Source organism: Callorhinus ursinus, unplaced genomic scaffold (assembly GCF_003265705.2).
Source record: "Callorhinus ursinus isolate GAN/ISIS: 27379988/994484 unplaced genomic scaffold, GSC_fseal_2.0 scaffold12, whole genome shotgun sequence".
Taxonomy (NCBI): domain Eukaryota; kingdom Metazoa; phylum Chordata; class Mammalia; order Carnivora; family Otariidae; genus Callorhinus; species Callorhinus ursinus.
Genome location: NW_027397074.1, coordinates 13,183,378 through 13,203,037, shown reverse-complemented (window position 1 = coordinate 13,203,037; position 19,660 = coordinate 13,183,378). Strand labels below are relative to the sequence as shown.

At 36.1% G+C, this 19,660-nt stretch overlaps 1 protein-coding gene across 2 annotated transcripts in view; it reads left to right on the top strand.

Annotated features, from left to right (window-relative positions):
* Nucleotides 1-19,660, top strand: part of SEMA3D (semaphorin 3D) — a 197,685-nt gene that overhangs the window by 141,548 nt on the left and 36,477 nt on the right. For both annotated transcript variants that reach the window (XM_025873256.2, XM_073898732.1), the window contains exons 9-11: nucleotides 9,868-9,982; nucleotides 11,377-11,446; nucleotides 14,578-14,722. In XM_025873256.2, coding sequence (XP_025729041.1) covers nucleotides 9,868-9,982; nucleotides 11,377-11,446; nucleotides 14,578-14,722 — 330 coding nt within the window. The remainder of the gene's footprint in view (nucleotides 1-9,867; nucleotides 9,983-11,376; nucleotides 11,447-14,577; nucleotides 14,723-19,660) is intronic.

Here is a 19,660-nt window from a genome sequence, read left to right as displayed (position 1 = left end):
TAGTCAGTCCTTAATTTATTACTACTCCTTTATTAATTGCTTAGTGTAGACTAGTCTGTCCAATAGAATTTTATGTGATGATAGGAATGTTCCATATGCACAGTCTCCAACATAGAGCCATGTAGCTTATTAGTATTAACATTTGACGAGTATGACAGAGGAACTGAATTTTTAACGTTATTTAATTTTAATTTTAATTTTAATAGTATCATGTGTATTGTTAACTAACTGGAACTAAAATAAAAATTTAAAATAATAAAAATAAGTAAGTAGTATCACATGGCTAGTGGCTACAGTATAAATACAGACTATCAAAGTACTCATTTACTTAACAACCATGTGCACAACACTATGCTAAATAAATAAACAGTAGTTTTATAGGAAATAAAAGGAAAAAAGCCATTCTTGTTTTACTGAGCTTGCAGCCTAATAAATGATATATGCATTAAACAAGAAAACACACAGATTAATATATAATTGGAAGGTGTGGTGAGTGCTAAAATGGGGAAAAAAACCACAAGATGTGGTTAGGAAAAATAGGTGGGTTTTAGATTGGCTGTGGAAGATCTGTCTGAAAAAGTAACTTTTGAACCAGATATTGAAAATGTTTAGGAAGTTTCAGGGCAAAGATGACAGGGATAGGGAAGAATATTCCAGGCAGAAGGAAAAGCACATGTGAAATCTCAGAGGTGGGAAAAGCATTTAAGAAATCGAAGGGGGCTTCTCCCTCTCCCACTCCTCCTGCTTGTGGTCCCTCTCTCACTGTCTCTCTGTCAAATAAATAAATAAAATATTAAAAAAAAAAAAAGAAATCAAAGGGGCGCCTGGGTGGCTCAGTTGGTTAAGCATCTGCCTTCCACTCAGGTCATGATCTCAGAGTCCTGGGATCGAGCCCCGCATCGGGCTCCCTGCTCAGTGGGAAGCCTGCTTCTCCCTCTCCCCCATCCCCACTCGTGTGCTCTCTCTCTCTCTCTCACTTTCTCTCTCTCAAATAAATAAAATCTTAAAAAGGAAAAAAAGATCTCGAAAGAGCTTTGCTCTGATGGGAGCATAACAAGTACCTGGAAAATTAACAGGATAGTGATTCGTTCCATGAATTTGGAAATCACCAATATATTGGTGGTTCTTGAAGTCATGGAAGCGTGTGAAATCGTCCAAGGAAATAGGTAGTGTGAGATCAATGAGCAAGGACACAATCCCAAGGGACAATGATATTTATTTAAGAAAAAAAAAAAAAAACAGAGGAAAATGACTATAAAGGCAATTGAGAAGAAAGAGGTTGATAGGTGGGGAACTGCATGAGAGTGGCATCTCAAAGGACAAAAGCTGTTTCAAGAAGAAAACAGTTGTTAGTAATGTCACACACCAGAAGGAAGTCAGATAAGATTATGATTAAAAATCAGGTGTTCGATTTGGCAGTAAGGATATCACCAATAACTTTTGCTCAAATGATAGGAATATTCAATGTGAAAGCAGATCTAGGCTTACATCTCTGCTCTACGCCTTTCTAGCTCAGCTGCTTCTTTTTTTTTAAGATTTTGTTTATTTATTTGACACACAGGGAGCACAAGCAGGGGGACCTGCAGAGGGAGAGGGAGAAGCAGACTCCCCACTGACCAGGGAGCCTGATGCGGGGCTAGATCCCAGGACCCTGGGATCATGACCCGAGCAGAGGGCAGATGCTTAACCAACTGAGCCACCCAGGCACCCCTAGCTCAGCTTCTTAACTTAGGAAATGAGGGTGCCTGTCTCCCATGACGATGTTACCAAGCAAATGAAAGATTTAAATGAGATATATGAATTTGGATGTGGCAGATACTGAGGAAGGTACTGGAAAATAAGAGTGACTTAGATGGGTCTCTATTTTCAAGCAGTCAACAATGTAGAAGAGTGACATGTGAATAATATAAGTTCCTTGTCATACAACAGAAAATTAAATGTCAAAAATCACACATACACACACAACATATCATGCATACACACTCACACTTTTGGAGCCAGATCAACTAACTGTGCTTGGGAGTGCAAGAGTGGTAATGTGTGTGTATTAGGGACAGGGGCTGGTTAGAAATAGGTCAGTTACTAAAAGTTAATGGGAAGAGATGATATTTAACTCGTGTTAATGTTTGAAATTATGGTTATTATTTTGCCTTCATTTTTAGCAATATTTGTACTTGGAGGGTGGATCTTATTTCTGGACATAGTCAAAAGAATTTGGAGACATGTCTGGTGGAGATTTTGTGAACAATTTGAACAATACAAACTTTAGACAAGAGATGTGGACAGAGACACTAAAAGTAGTAAAGAAGCTGAATTAGCATATCATTTCATAGGACAGTATTGCTCAATAACAGCCTCAGGAGAGTAAGTACCTCCATCTAAAGAATCGCTTTCACACTCAGTTATGTTTATCTTTGTATATGGCAGAGCACATTTACTCATGAATTATTTTTCAGTGATATCCCTACTTGTCGGTCAAACTTCTTACTCCATTTTTCTCATATTTAAAATAAGATGCTTAGCCTAGATGATTTCTAAAGCCTTGCCAGACTTTATAATTCTTTATTCTGTTGTACAGTCAATATTTTCAAGCACCAAATGGCACACCTCACACCCCAGGCTGCCCTCATAAATAGTAAATTACACAGATCTCCATGGCGAGGTAATAAATGCTAACTGAAAGAACAGGTGAGACAGCCTGAAATAAACCTTCTGAATAGTCCTTTCAGATACTATTATTGATGTCTGTGTGGTGTTTATTACCGCACGTGTGTGTGTGTGTGTGTGTGTGTGTATGTCCCTTCAAGACCCACCCTGTAAGTTACAGTGTGGAAATACCAGTCACTTCAGGGAGGCTGGCTTGCAACTTTTCGCCTCAAGGCTGTTTCCCATTACTTTTGGATTCTATTCATTTTTGGAAGCATTGTCCATTAGCCTCCTTAGGCTAGCCCACTCTGGATTCCAGCTGTAGGTTGTGCCAGTTCCCTTTTGTTTTGCAGTATTTCCTTTGGTCCATGCCAGGAATTCCGTTTGGATGGTCCTTTCACATAACTCGCCTGGGGGTCTAATTAATAGTCCTTTGCCTCGATTCCACTTGCATTGTCTACCTTGATATATGGTCCTATTTGGACAATTACTGCCTTTGAAGATTTGTGTTTTTAGGCCGATGACACCTTCCGTATTTATTGATCTCCCCCCAGTTGTGGGTTTTTTTTGCTTACTTTCAACGTGTCACTTACAACCTAAATGAGAGATTTAGAGCCACAAGTTACAGATGTGCTTTTGCTTCACTTCCATCTGTTTTCCTGTCCGAAATTCCTAAGCAAGGATTTACACTTTTGGCTGTAGCTTTTTTTTTTTTTTTTTTTTTAATTTACTGAGCTCTGATCCTACCTGAAAGAAAAAGAAAAAAAAAACAAAAAACTGCTTACCATGCCTAGATTTACCTAATTTTAACCTATTAAATCTTAGAAACTGAACTTTTTAGTGTAGTGTATTATCAGGTCCTGTGTTTCTAATAATTTTTACAAGTTTTTGGAGTAGTTAGAAAAACATGTTCTTTATTTTGATTCTCCAATAGCAAATCGAAAACAGTTATCTCTAACATGAGAGTCCCTTTTAGGAAAAAAAAAATATATTAGTTGTCTTGGAAGCCTCTTCAGAATAGATCCCTTAAAAATCACTGTGTGTAACACCTGCCACACAAGTTTTTCTGTTTATTTTGTTCTTCTCCTCTCCTTTTTGTCTGAGATGTTTGAGTTTGTATAGTTTTGTTTCTTTTACCATTAGGGATTTCAAGATTATTTGTAGATGAAGTAGAAGACTCCTTATTTTCTTATTTTGTTTTTATTTCTTAGTGGTCATAACCTTATTACTATTATTATTATTTTTTCATCTCAGTGGAACAGTTAGATGAAACGTGGTTACAACACATTGCAAAGGAAGATCCAGGCTAAAATGGAAAGTACAACATAGTTCTCTCATTTGATTCAGTCCATGTAACTTCACTGTCTTCCATTAGTTTATTTAATGTATTAAAAATGTCCCCATTTAAGCTCTTGCTCTCAGTATAACACTGTATTTTGGTGTATATGGCATGCTTTCCTAGTGAGGCTCTTGGAACCTCTTATTCCAGATTTTACTTTTTGTTTCTATCACATCATGATCATAGTTTCCAGCTTCTAAATAGGCCATTCTCTGTTTGGATTATCCTTATCATTTTTATTTGCTTACACAGCCCCATACAGACCATCTGTATTAAGTTTACAAAGATTCTAAAATCCATCCCTAGAAATAACTGTGTGAAGCTTGAGGCAGCACAGGGAGAAGTACGTTGGACAGTTGCTCTGAAAGGTCAGTTGCTGGGGTCCTATCTCCAGCATTTCCTGGTGTAATGGGTCTTCAGCGATTCAGAGGCATATCTCAGCACGAGACTGTTTAAAACCCACAAGGGACAGCTGTTACCATAAATGACAGATCAGATAAAGAATATGAATGATGTATTGAAATACAACAGGCATTACATTGAAAATGCCAAAGTATTAAATTGCCCTAATCTTATACTGACTGTGTAAAAAGGGTCAATGAGAAGCCTGTGTGTTTGCCTCAGTTTCAGTTATGGAAAAAAAATATGTTTATTGATTTACAATATTGTAGTGTTTAGATTACACTTCAAAAGAAGTAGGTTGTATTAATTCAAACTAAAATCTCTGAGGTTAAATGTCATTAATGGCTAGAACTGGGGAGAAGTGTGCATAAAAGATGCACAGATGATAGTTTTCAAAGTGTTTCAGGGAATTCCATTCTTTTGCCTGCATGAGGATGCAGAAGAGCATTAGGCAAAAGAACTGATTTTAAGCAAAGAAGAATTTATGAACCAATCTGACTCCTGCGTCAAACCTTTTTTTTTTCTTTTTCTTTTTTCTAAGTGCTTAAGATGCGTCATTCTTCAGTGCCTGTTGATTCAAAAAGCCTGGTGTCTTTCAACTTAAATCCATATTTCAGTGGAATACAACATGTTCAAAGATGTCTTGGTGATTTATTGATTTATAAAGTCTTCAGGCATTAAGAGCGTAGGAGCTGAAAGTCAATTCTTATATTTTCCAAGAGTTTCTCTTTCCCAAGATAGAAGTGAAAAGGACCGTATTTATAAAGTGCTAAGAGATCCTCGAAGAGGACGATGTGTACAGACAAAATTGTGTTTAGCAGATGAGTCCAGCATAGTGACCCAAAGGTCAAAAGACATACTCAATAAAAGTTCATGTGTGACAGTTTGTAGCTACTCTACATGTCTATGTAAGATTTATAAGGACTTGAATCTGCCGGGACAGTAGAAGCAAAATGGAATCCCCATTAACCTGCCTTCCGACTGATCTACCCATTAGAAGACTATGAGTGGAAATCACAGTATTTCATAATATGCAGCCATCACTCAACCACCTGACTCAGAGAGAGCTTATTTTAAAGCTGCTGAAAGATTCTAAATTGTGCTTTGTTTCATCTTTTGTCTTTTCTGTTTTTAAAATTAAGAACTATCACAAACATATACAAAGCTACAGAGAATAAGGAAACGGTCACCCTGTGCGTTCACCACCCAGATGGAACCCACGCAGACTGGCTTGTTTACATTTAATTTCTTTGTTACTTTCATCTGCTTCTTTGTGTAGAGAATGTCAAGGCTTTTGGCAATCTGACCACAAAGAAGCTGTGATAGAGTGGAGGCATAGAAGTGACTGGTGACTAAAAGCTGCTGATTGTGACATCTCAATAATAAATCTGTTGTGTTAGTGAGATAGTTGTGTTCTTTAGAACTTCACAAAAATAAGCAAGGAGGTGACAATTTAGTACAAGTGTGGTTATCTCCCTTTCAGCCCTCCTCTGGGCTTAAAGTTCTCAGGGGAGATTTTGTGGATTTGCAAACAAATCCAGGGACTGAGAGCCGGTCAACAGTCAGTCAACTGACACTTACCTACAGGAGAAATACAACTTCTTGTGAATTGAACTTTGCCATGCCAGGTCATGCTTCTGGATGTCTGTAAGAGTTACTATCCAGTCATTAAATGCTTATAATCTAACCCTGAGAACCATTATCCCAGAAATTATACTTGTTTCCCTGCTGACAGTAGATGGCTTTCATCTTTGACCTGGATTTTGGGTTTTTTTGCTTGTTTATCTTTTTATTCCTTGAGGGTCCAGGAAAGGCTGCTCGATGGATTCGCAAGAACGTTTAAGGATTCTTTTGTTCAAAAGATTGTAATTTCCATTTGTCAGGTTAAAATATATATATTATGCAGGCTACAATATAAGTCCCTTTCCTGTCCAACAAATTTGAACCTAGTAGAATAGTTAGAATTGTTTCATGGTTTGTCTTGAATATGGATGATGATCACAAATAGAAAGGGGGATGCTGTTTGAAAAGGGACATTTATTGTTATTTTTTCTCATAAAATGTTTAAAAGGGAATGTGATTGCTAATTTTTATGAAGTAGTGTTGTATACACCTGTTAAAGGAATGTCGTGGAGCAAATATTTGATATATCTGTTTATTCAATTCACAAAATAATTTAAGCGCCTACACTGCTAGGAGTAAAGCAGTAAACCAAACATAGTACCTGGCATTAAGTTCACAATAGCTGATGTATTTCCTCACGTATGTTGAATTAACAATATTTTTAGTATTCATTGCTGACTCAAAATATGTGAATATGGGCAATGAAAAATTTTAAATATTATAAATATGTAAGAGTGCATTAAGATTGAAAGGTTTTAACTAGAGCTTGGCTTCGTACAAGTAGGCTCTGCTATCATAAAAATATAAAAGAACACATATGTGAATTTAAAAAGATATAAATCAGGGTTCATGAGAAAGATGAGAAGATATCTTAATTTTTATTTTTTTAATTTATTTAAAAATCCCTTTCTTTCTGAGTGATTCCAGATAACATATTTTCTCACTGGAATCCTACTAAACATTAGCACGGAATTCGTCATTAATAGAAGGAAGTATCCGTGTTTTTGCCTATTCATATTAACATCTGGATTTATATTTATTGAATGGTCTGAGGATGTTAGCGGTAAAAATAAAGGTCATGTCTAGATAAATCTGTCTTCACAGCTGCAGCCATCATTAATCATCCAATAGCTAGCTGAAATATTATTTTTATTATTGAGCAATGATACTGCAACTATAGAAGCACCACATACAAAACATAAACTCTGTAGCAAGTATAAACACGTTTGTTTCTAGAGAGTTAGTATATGAAAGATATCATGTATTCATTTTCTTTCACGTTTTTGTAGTGATTCTTTGTACTAAATAACATATTACTAAATGACATATAAGTGCTTTGGTCTGGTATTAAAGCCTTCCTGGATTGTACTCAAATTTATAACATTTTCCTCCACTATTTTCATTTATCCCAGTCTTCATCTAAACCAAATTTGTCCTGGTTCTCCATACGTGTTCTGAAGTGTTCCACCTATTGCCCTTTCCCTCTAATTTCTAGCACCTAGGATATTTCCTGAGTATTCCAATCTCTGCATGTCTGAATCACCTCTCATTTTAAGAACAGTATTGAATCTAACTCTACAGCAATGCCTGTCCTCATTTTTTCCACTACAAGGACATTTCAGAGGAGACTTAAATTCTTCGGCATTGAGGTATACTTTCAAAGAACATTTATCAATTTTATCTTGTATTTTTAGCTACTAATAATCAAACATTTACTTATTAAACACCTGATAAGCAGGGCATTAGTGACATACATACAGTAGGTGTTGGATGAAAGGAATAGGGAGTGCATTTTCTGGGAAGAATGAAAAATTATGAGAAAATCAACTAAATGTTTTTTTGCTTTGTATTATCACCATGTGTCAGCAATTCTAAACAGTATCAGTGTCAAAATACTATTGCCAGAAAGGTCTTCTGTTGGTCCAGTTTCCAAACAATTGCTGTACTTATGAAGTTTATATTCTGTATCTGCCAGCACACATGAACTCAGTTACACATGTGTTCCAAGACTAAGTGCACACTGATTTGGATCATTTAAAATTTAAAACAGCGAGACGTAGTGCAAACTGTGAGGTGCGATATTTTGTTCAAGTGAATCATATATGAAATATTTTATTGAATTTAAATGTCTTTAAATTTCAACATTTTTCTTTTTACATTGTTATAAACCTAAAGAACAAATCAAGAAAATAAAAATGATTACTTATACATACAGAGCTATTACTGAAAAGTATTGTGGTGTTTAGCAGAGGGGGATATAAAATGGGATTCACTGGCGCCTGCGTGGCTCAGTTGGTTAAGCGTCCGACTCTTGAATTTGACTCAGGTCATGATCTCAGTGTCGTGGCATCGAACCCTGCATCTGGGTCCGTGCTCAGTGGGGAGTCTGCTTGAGACTCTCTCTCTCCCTCTCCCTCTGTCCCTCCTCTCAATGCTCTCTCTCTCTGTCTCTCAAATAAATAAATAAATCTTTAAGCAAAGCAAAATAAAATGGGATTCATCACTCTGGGTGCCCTGGTGCTCCCCTGGTGCTAGGTGCTAAGGCTATAAGATGGCTCCAGTCCCTGGTCTCAAGGACCTCATTGCCTTCTGAGCTCTCCTACAAATCTATAGCCTTCTGAGATTTTGCTCTGTTTACTAAGATTATATCATCTGGAATTTGGGTTTCCATATCACCCAAGATAATACTCAAAGGGATCTCTGTCTTGCATCCCCTTCCCTTTCTTTCTCCCCCCTTTCTTGAAGAATAGCAGCTATTTCTCCGACTTTGAATTCTCCTCTTTGGAGGAGTCATTTAGATACTTTTCTCTAATTTCATTTAATTTTCAGAGATAAAAGAAGCACAGGGAATACAGTTCCTAAATATTCAGAGTTAGTATTTGATAGTGAACTCTTTATTAATTTTATAAAACATAGATTGCACGAAGGATAAGCATTTTCATATAATTTACATTTAGATGTAAGCACATTAATGGAAATAGTGACTCCAAAAGTCATTTTTGAAACTTTGGTTTAAGTACTTACAGTATTTATGCCATGAAACAATCTCATCTTACTTATTAAAACATAGCTGATCTAGTCCAGTCAGATAACAAATTGTATGAATTTAGTGTTCACAGGGACATATTAAATTAAAAATAAGAAACAGATCTTTTTATGGTGAGTTTTTGAATTTATTTTACTGAATTGATTTAAATGCCTGTGTTTGGTAAGTGTCTAAAGAACATTTTAGTGAAATATTTCAGAGTCAAATAAAGTATGGAAAAACATCAATTAGCATTTAAAACAAGATTGGTTTTATATCTATGTTTATGTTGCCTTATTGCCTAATTAGTAGGGCACTGATTTCGGAAAAAGACTGTTTTTTTTAAGTCTATAGCTTATTTCTAAAGGCTGTAAATCACGATCTTCATCATGTGTATAATATACAAGACAGTGCTAGTATTTATTGAACGTAAGTTATCTGCCCCGTGCTAAGCACTGTACACAAATTTTTCCATTTAATTAGCAAAATAATCAATTTCAAGGCATTAATCATATTTTTTTCAACGAGGAAACAGGGACTTGGAGAGTTAAATAGCCTTTTGTAGGCCATGGAGCAAAAAGTGGCAGAGGTGAGATTTGATTCCAGGCCTCACTCATTTACTGGATAGCCCTGCCTGCATCTACTCATTCAGTAGAGCCATGTTGTAGACATTGCATTCATTCAACCATTAGAAAAGCATGTAATCTTAAGGGACCAAACTGCCTTTTCCCTTATTTGAAAGTTCAAGGCCTTAAACATGTAGGTTTCCTGTCTTTGTAAACAATTACGTTAAATCTGTATCTTTGTTATTTTCCTTTTTTTTTTTTTCCAGAATGATGTAGGAGGACAACGCAGCCTGATAAACAAATGGACGACTTTTCTTAAAGCCAGATTGATTTGCTCCATTCCCGGAAATGATGGGGCAGATACTCATTTTGATGAGCTTCGTAAGTCACATGCTCCTTTTTTTCTTAAAAATTACTTACTGCCTAATACATTCAGCATTTGTTTTATTTTAGCCCCCAATATAACCAAGGACAGCTTGCAGTAGTATTATTACTAAATTCACACACACAAAGAACATGGAGGTGCTCTAGGTTTCAGAGCATATTGTAACGAAGCAATTCCTCTCTTTGTAAGCATCCTCATAGTTATGAGGAAACAAACCTGCAGCAAGAGACAAAAAGCTACTAGCAAGAACCCATCCACTCTCCATGTGGCCTTTTACTTTTTTTAAGTTTTACCATTGTTTTAATTATTGAAACAAAATTAACGTAAGCCAAATCATGTGCAACAATGTGTCTAACTGATGTAAAAAGTGAATATGAATTTTATATGACAGTGTCTTATCCATTATAATAAATTTCCAATAATTTGACAATTATCTTTCAAAAAATGTCTCCCAAATTCTAAACAAAGTATGCAAATTAGAAATTAACTCTAAACAAGTGTTAACAGTCTAGAAGTAGCAAGTACTTGGGTTCTTTATTCTGAGACTGCCCTCTGCTGGAGAGCACGAGAGATTGGGTGAACTCGCTCCCTCCGACTTGTTAAGAAAAAGAATACTCAGAAAAGTGTTAGATGGATTATTCTCTTTCATTTCCCCTCTTTACCCCCTCAAAGCTAATTCTAGAAGGAATTTTTTCAGTTAAATATAAAGTTAGCATCATCAAATCTTATTTTTGAATTTTTTTTTGCCTTACAGTGTAAAAATGATTTTATCATTGAACGATTTTGCCATACAGTATTTAAAGTATATATTCAGTATTCATGGGTGATTCCTCATTTTGTATATAAGCATGCTCACATCTTAAATAATCTTTTAATGAATATTATTTACACATACTTTGGTATCAATACTGCTTAAGTAGTTACAAAATACTGAGCAAGTTACACAAGTAATACTGCACAAGTAATTAATTGTGTAGCTATTTTTATATTGTTAGCAAATAGATAATTGAATTATTAGTAAGTTGACACAATTACAGGACAAGACGTTTTTTACATTGGGAGGTAAAAAACACCCTGTGTTTTTAATTTCTATTCTGTAAGGAATCACATACCTCTGACTGGGAATAGTCATGGAGATTATGAAGCGAATCATCCTATTTACAGATTGAAGTAGACACCTAAAAGGTTAGATATCCAGTTCAGTGTCACATGACTAGTGAGAAAACCAGTCTTTTACCCTTAATTTCTTACGTCATAATGTAACGACTTTCATTGTTAATGTTATATACTATTAGAGTCTCAGAAATACTGTATTTCTTAAAGAAAAGGCAAATATGTAATACTGAAATATAAAAATATATTGAATTGTTATTTTTTTCCCCATTAATAGAGGATATTTACTTACTCCCCACAAGAGATGAAAGAAATCCTGTAGTCTATGGAGTCTTTACCACAACCAGGTAAGTTAAAAAACAAAACAAAACAAAACAAAAACAATGCTTGTAATTCTCCTATAGAAGAAATAAATGTTTTTGGTCCCTTCCTTTTGTGTGAAAAAAAAAATACCCGTTTTTCATTTTATTTTTTCACATAGTGTTTCCTAGAACTCTTTTAATATCAAGACATAAAATGTCCTTTGTTCTTTTTATGCCAGCAGAGTACTCCTATATCAATTACCACAATTCATTTAGCCAGTTTCCTATACATAGACATCTCCATTGTTTCCAGGTCTTCCGTGGTACGCATAACGCTTCAGCGACTAACCTTGTACATATGGCTGTTTCTCTGTGTGAGCAAGTAAGCAAGTACTTCTGTGAGTTAAATTCCCAGACTAAAGTCACAGGAGGCAAAGGTGTGTGCATATACTCACCATAATAAATAGGTTAAGCTGCATGACAAAGAAGTAGTATGAAAGAAATACATGCCTTAGGCATTGCTTAGGTTGCAGTCATAAGATGGGACACTCTTGACTTCTAAAGTGTCATCATGTACAATCTTAGATACCCTTCCGTTACCCTACAAAGATAGGAGTTGGGCTGTTACCAGCATATCATTATTGCTCTGCTAACTTAGGCAAAGGAGGTTTGTATGACTTGCACCAAGAAGATGGGCCAAGTTGTAGTAAAAATGGGACTAGAATCAAAGGTGTTTTCTTAATTTTCCCCCCTGTGTTTTTGTCTCCATTCTGTGTAATACTGTCCTGTACTTGTCACCGAGACTCCGTGACTTCCTTAAAAGTTGTCCTATCATCTATGAAGCTTTCTCAAAGAATATATGGACCTTACATAATTTTATCTAATATTAATTTCATTTAATTCAGAAACTTACATTTGAACATGGGACAGCTTTATTCCTGTTACATATTACTCCCTGCAACACCTTCTTTGAACTACTTTTTTACTTTTTCCACAGCTCTGCTATCACCGTTGTTTATATTGATATTAGTATTGGAAGAATTGGCAGTATTGGTATTAGAGAAATGATCTTACTGCCTCCTTTTGAATAAATTATTAAAGTAGTCTGTAGGCAAATTATAATTTGTTTTATGTGGAATTACCTTCATTCAGTTCACCTTACACCTTGTACCAATAGTGTGGTTCGGACGATATCAGAAAACAAAATGCTCCTTGGTTCATTGTAAGATAGAGAATGTGAATATTTACAGTGAAAATAAAGAAGATACCCTAAGAATGCTGCTATTTGGACCCCATTTTTTTGGCTAATTTATATCTTAACTAAAAAGATGCAAGAAAAGCAAGTGCCTGTAGTTACTCAAGTTAAGTATCTCAGAGCTAGTTCTCTTGGCATCTTTCCATTCACAGAACTGTCTTTGAAGTCACTGTGTGTTCCAACACAAGGCATAGACATGTGCCAGGGAAATACAGCCCCAAAATAGTTATGTTTTTTTCTCCTACCAAGTACTCTGCCCACCCAGAGTGTGAAGTTACAAGTCAACTCTTTGTTCTTGGTGTACTTTATTATTCTATTTTTAATGCCACCCTGAGGACTGAGGTAATACTGGGAAGCAGTGTCACATCCTTTGTCCAATTAGAAGATGTAATTAATCTGCAACAATAGAAACACCGTAAAGCGTGATGTATCATTCCTTTAAAATATCCTAGGCAGAGGATGTGATCTTTATGGGAGCATCACCTCCCTTCTTAGCAGAGTTTTCTTCCAGCTGCCTGTTTGTCATCAGCTCCCGATGCCTTCCATTAATGTCATTCCAAGATTATATTTTTTTAAGATTTTTTTTATGTATTTGAGAAAGAGAGAAAGTGAGAGAGAGCAGGAGAGCAGGGTGAGAAGCAGACTCCCCGCTGAGCAGGGAGCTCAATGCGGGGCTGGATCCTGGGACTCTGGGACTCCGGGACCATGACTTGAGCCTGAGGCAGACCCAACTGACTGTGCCACCCAGGCTCCCCTCATTCCAAGAATATTAATGGTTCAGTTTCCCATACTAGAGAATCCTTGGCTCACTTGTGTAGTACTGAGATGATATGTCTCTTAGATCATAAAGGGTGATCTCGTTTTTATGAACAGAAATCACTGAAAATTTTAGATGCAGAGAAAATGTCTTTTATTTTCCAGAAATTTAAAAAAAATGAAACATCTGATGATAGTGTTAACAGTTTTCACCACTAATTTGCAAAAACTTGTGAAATTCCCATGGAGCTTTTCTGCTTCTTGATTATGTCCTGTGTAATTAAGATTAATTTTAAGTATCACATAGGTTACATACATAAATTCAAGAAGAAATTCGAAAATTTGGGGAGAAGCACAAAAGAATTTCAGCATTTTTTTCGAGTTAATAAAAATTGAATGAGGAAATTATTAGGAGTCAATGGTTATGGACATTCACTCACTTTAAGAAAACCTAAATGAGGGGTGCCTGGGTGGCTCAGTTGTTAGGCGTCTGCCTTCGGCTTAGGTCGTGATCCCAGGGTCCTGGGATCGAGCCCCGCATCGGGCTCCCTGCTCCGCGGGGAAGCCTGCTTCTCCCTCTCCCACTCCCCCTGCTTGTGTTCCTGCTCTTGCTATCTCTCTCTGTCAAATAAATAAATAAAATCTTAAAAAAAAAAACTAAAAGAGGTATTTATTATTTATATACCTAAAGTGTTCCTCTATAAAAAAATAGGTAATGTAACTTTTTTATAAGTTCTTTAGAAGGCATTATGCTGTAAGAACTTCAAATAAAATTCAAAAGCATGTATATAAATTTGGTACTCTTTTCTGCATATTTCCTTCTGACCTTCAGTTTTTCTAGGTGTTTCCCATGTATCCATCAGGTGTCAATGTAGACACCACCTGCTCTCTGAAAACTTACCAGACAGCCCTGTACTGGGGACCCATTTGTGTGCTTGCTTCGCTTGTTACTGTGATTATCTGTACTGTAACTGTTGTCACACCTTTTTCAGGATTACTTGGTTATAAACTCCTTAAGGACATCCACACATTTCATCTGCAGCACCTATCGGATGGAATGTGCTGCCCAAGTTTGTCCACACACCTGGTTATAATATGTGCTCAATAAATAAATGTACAGTGACTGCTGTATGGGGAATGATTGGATCATGTTGCTTTTTTACAGCTCCATTTTCAAAGGCTCAGCTGTTTGTGTATACAGCATGGCTGACATCAGAGCAGTTTTCAATGGTCCATATGCTCATAAGGAAAGTGCAGACCATCGCTGGGTGCAGTATGATGGAAGAATTCCTTATCCCCGACCTGGCACAGTATGTATCCAATTTCATAATCAAATTCTTTTCTGAAGCCCATATCCTCTTCCTAATTCAATTATAATAAACCATGCTGTTCACCACAGCAACATATACTGTGGTTTTTAAAATACCTATTATTTATTCACGGTGATGTATTAGCATTTTCATACTTTCCTGGAACTTGACATTTTTTTTTCTTTTGAGTAAGAGCTTTAAGTACTACAGGAAACAATGGATTATATAATAAGGAGCAGGCTATGCTGAAAATATCGTGCCAATCTTCAGTAAGTCTACAGAAACATCAAGATGATTTGATATCTAGAATGACAAATATTCCAAGTTAAATGAAAATGCCAAATAAATATATATTTCCCACGTACAGCTCTGTATATAACTAGTCTTCAGGTCCTCATTTCTACTTTTCAATGACTACATCAGTTACAATGGTTCATTTATTTCTTTATTATATTGCAGCTGTTAAAAAAAAACACTGCTGTGTAAAATCTGTATTTGCATTTTAAATAGAAAGTTTAAAATTTGCATTTTAAATAGAAAGTTTTTGTGTTTTGTTTTCATTGATGTGATTAAAACAGTTTAAGTTATTTAAATATTTTAGGATGGGCTAATTGACCTAATAAAAAGGGATAAATGCCTTTTTTTTCACTTAAGTTTCAATATGAATATTTCTACCAGGAGGTCTAAAGTAATCATCCAAATGTCTGAGAAAAACTATTAACTTAATCCATCCAATTTTACTGAATTTTTTCTTTTCATATGTTTGTTCTTAAACAGGAAACAGTTGGTAGCCAGGCTTTCTGAATTCTCTTTTCATCTTCCTGTTACATAACCTAATTAAATTTGGGAAACACACTGTACAACAATGTCCATTTTCCCTTTCGTAACTCCTCAATAGAAATATGTTTCAGGTATGTTTTCTGGACTGATTATAAGGTGATCACACTTCCGTGGAAAAACAATTGCCAATAATATGACTTTCAGGATTCACTTTTTAAAGATTTTTTTTATTTAAATTCAATTTTATTAACATATTTTATTAACATATACTGTATTATTAGTTTCAGAGGTAGAATTTTGTGATTCATCAGTTGTATACAACACCCTCTCCTCATTACCTTAAGTGCCCTTAATGCACATCACCCAGTTACCCCATCCTCCCACCTACCTCCCCTCTAGCAACCCTCAGTTTGTTTCCTATAGTTAAGAGTCTCTTATGGCTTGCTTCCCTCTCTGTTTTCATCTTATTTTATTTTTCCTTCCCTTCCCCTTTGTTCATCCATTTTGTTTCTTGAATTCCACATATGAGTGAAATCATTTGAAGAAATTTGTCTTTCTCTGATTGACCTATTTCGCTTAGCAAAATACCCTCCAGTTGTATCCATGTCCTTGTGAATGGCAAGATTTCATTCTTTTTGATGGCTGAGTAGTATTCCATTGTGTGTGTGTGTGTGTGTGTGTATATATATATATATATATATGGCATCTTCTTTACAGGATTCACTTTTTCATTTTCTTTGAATAACAAAGTTGTACTTACTTGTCTTATTTATTTATTTAACAGTAACGTAAGGTGTAGGTTAGGGTGTGCAGGTAATCTTCTAAAGGTTTTACAAATCTTAGCTTCATAATGATTCTAAGAAGCAAGTGCTATTGTTATTAACGCCATTTTACAGGTGAGCAATCTCCGACACAGAGAGGTGCAGTAAATTGCCCAAGGTCACAAAGCTAGTGAGTGGTGCACCTGCATTTTAAATCCAGATACTCTGGCAGCAGAGTCCAAGCAAAATCCAAGCCTTTAGTCTTTGTACTATTATCTATGTTAAAATTATTTTATGTTAATTTATGTTTATTTTCCTCTTTGATAGAATACCTTTTACTGAATATATATTCTATATATGTGTATACTGAACTGTAGTGTACATATATATATAATGAATATATGTAGAATTTCAACTTCCATTATATATATTTGGGGCTTTTTTGAGGAGGATAGTTAAAATTAAGAGGGAACTCTAGTTGGGGAAATTTCACCATACTAGGATTATGGGGTTAAGTATCATGGACTATCACATTTGGAGCTGCTTCTACATGAGTTTATTTTTAAAAATACTATGACCATTGAGGCCATTAAAAAAAATATTTTCCATCATCTAGATGTTACTGGAGAATTTGGGACTGAAACCATCTACATTTTAACTGCAGAAAATTTTTTTTTGAGGGGGGAGGGGCAGAAGGAGAGGGAGAGAATCATAAGCAGGCTCCATTCAGGGCTCGATCTCACGACCCTGAGATCATGATCTGAGCCAAAATCAAGAGTGGCTTGACCAACTGAGCCGCACAGGCGCCCCTACCGAAAACAATTTACATACATATATATAGTAGCTGATTCTTATACTAAAAAATTGAAATTAATCATGAAATGATCACATGCCAGTGCATCCAGATTACCTATTTTTTTCCAATTACAGTGTAGGTTAGAGGTGCCGCCGAGGGGGTTGTCACCACTTCCCTCCTCCTGCCTGAAGAGCTGTGAAATGCCATAGGAGGCTTAAAGATTAATCACGTGTTGGGGCGCCTGGGTGTCGCAGTTGGTTAAGCATCTGACTCGGTTTTGGCTCAGGTCACGATCTCAGGGCCGTGAGATTGAGCGGTGCGTCGGGCTCTGCGCTCAGTGTGGAGTCTGCTTGTCCCTTGTTCCTCCCTGCTGCCTCTCTCTCTCTTTCTCTCATAAATAAATAAAATCTTAAAAAAAAAAGACAAATCACATGTCACTGTACTCTCCTCATAAGAACACAGCCACTTCTCTGAAATGTGAATAGGTGACCTTTCCCCACCAAGAGCCAGGCATAAGAGTCACTGAGGAGAGTTTTTCGTCAATGAGAAAAAAAGCGTCCCATCACAGTAAACACACCAGTTTTTGCTCCTTCGTACTCAAAATATACAGTGTTTACACTGTACATATTTTCTTAGAGTTTGAAATTATCCAGGGAATAGGCTGGATTCACACTATCACAGAGATACTTAGCCTTTTTTTTTCTTTTTAAAAATTTAGTAAAGGAAAAATATCAGGCATAAGAAAGTGTCATTTAACAGTTATTCCTTTATCTTTTCTAAACATCAGTATTTCTCAAGAAATTCCCATGTTTTTTTACATGTGTAAGCACATTCAAATCTGTAGCTAAAGTTTGATAATTATGCCTTGTTACTAGAGATGGTCCCCAATTGCTGAAGGTTTGACTTCTGATTTTTTGACTTTATGATGGTGAGAAAGCAATACATAGTCAGTAGGAACTTTACCTAGAATTTTGAATTTGATCTTTTCCTGGGCTAGTTATATGTAGTACGAGAATCTGGTGAAGCTGGGAAGGGTACCAAGCTGTAGCTCTTAGTCGGCCACACCATCACAAGGGTAAACAATCCATGCACTTAAAATCATTGTATTTTTCACTTTAGTACAGTATTCAATAGTTACATGAGATACTCAACAGTTTATTATAAAACAGGCTTTGTGTTACAGGAGTTTGCCCAACTATAGACTAATAATGTATGTGTTCCTAGCGTGGTTAAGTTTGGCTAGGCAGAGCTATCATGTTGACCAGGTTAGGTGTAGTGAATGCACCTTCGACCTATGATATTTTCAACTTAGAATGGGTCTACTGGGACGTAACCCCATTGTAAGTCGAGAAAGATCTGTAAACTTTTATTCATAGCCCGAACTCGGGCCAGTATTGCTAATGGAGACAGAAAGAGACTCCAGAAAAACTCCAGCAGAACAGCACTCTCTTTGATCAGGAAGATTATGTCCTTTTTATAGAATTTAGAGACATAAAAATGACAATCCTAGTTACCATCAGAAGTTGTTTATTTTTGCTTTACACTTTTCGTTAAAGGTAGGGTTCTTTCTTGTTCTGAAGTGGTAAGACGGGGATTAAATTTAACTCTACTTGACTCCAAATCAAATGCTCTTAACCTCCGCACCACTCTACCTTCAATGAGATCAAAGTGAATAACCAAACAGAACCCCACATTGTTTCCCCAGGGGTTGATCTGTTCTCTGCACAAATAATAACACAGTTTTGAAAACTTCTTGTGCTTGTCATTTCTTTTCTTGTAATTCTGGGGCACACGTCTTACTTTAATTTGCTTTCTACTAAATGTCCGAATCTCCACTGAAAGCCATTTTACACTGAACTTAAAATTTTTAAAATAGATTATTTTAAAAACCTCCTTTGCATTTACATTTCCCCGCTCATGTTCTCATCAAGGTTGCTTCTTAAGTTGTGCTCCCACTGAGCCTTCTGCGGACATTATCACCGAGGGAAATAAACAGTATGACTCTCCATGTGCCACTTTTGTTTTCTAGTTTTGACAGAGTTCTGTACTTCCTGTGACAAAAAGTCTAACCGAAAGTCCTGGCCTTGCCATGACATCATTACAACGTCAACCAGCCTGGAAACTCACCAACGACAAGGATCCATTCCTTCACTTCCAGGGATTCTCCTGCCCTCTGGTGTCTAAACTGAATCCCTGAACAAACTGTATTTTGTTCAGATGGACTTTTTCGATCATTATTGAATTTTAGGCCTTGACAGTAAGTTCCACGTGAAATAAAATATGGAAGAATCCACAATGAGCGGCACAGGTCAGAAATGGAAACCAAACTGAGGTCAGGCCAACAATAGGCTGCTTGAAAACTCAGAATCAGGAAGATTTTTAAAGACAGAAAATTTCATTTTTGATATTTGATTTATTGTAGATTTACTTGGTAGTTTTATTCTCTGTTGATGAGGAATTTTGTAATCTATGCCGGAGCGTAAAATGTTAACAAATGTTTGCTTGAGAGTGAGTTTCAGTTTGTAAACCATTCTCTTATCAAAAAGGTGAGAAGAGAGTACTTTAATTTTTTTTTTTTATTGTGGTAAGAACACTTACTGT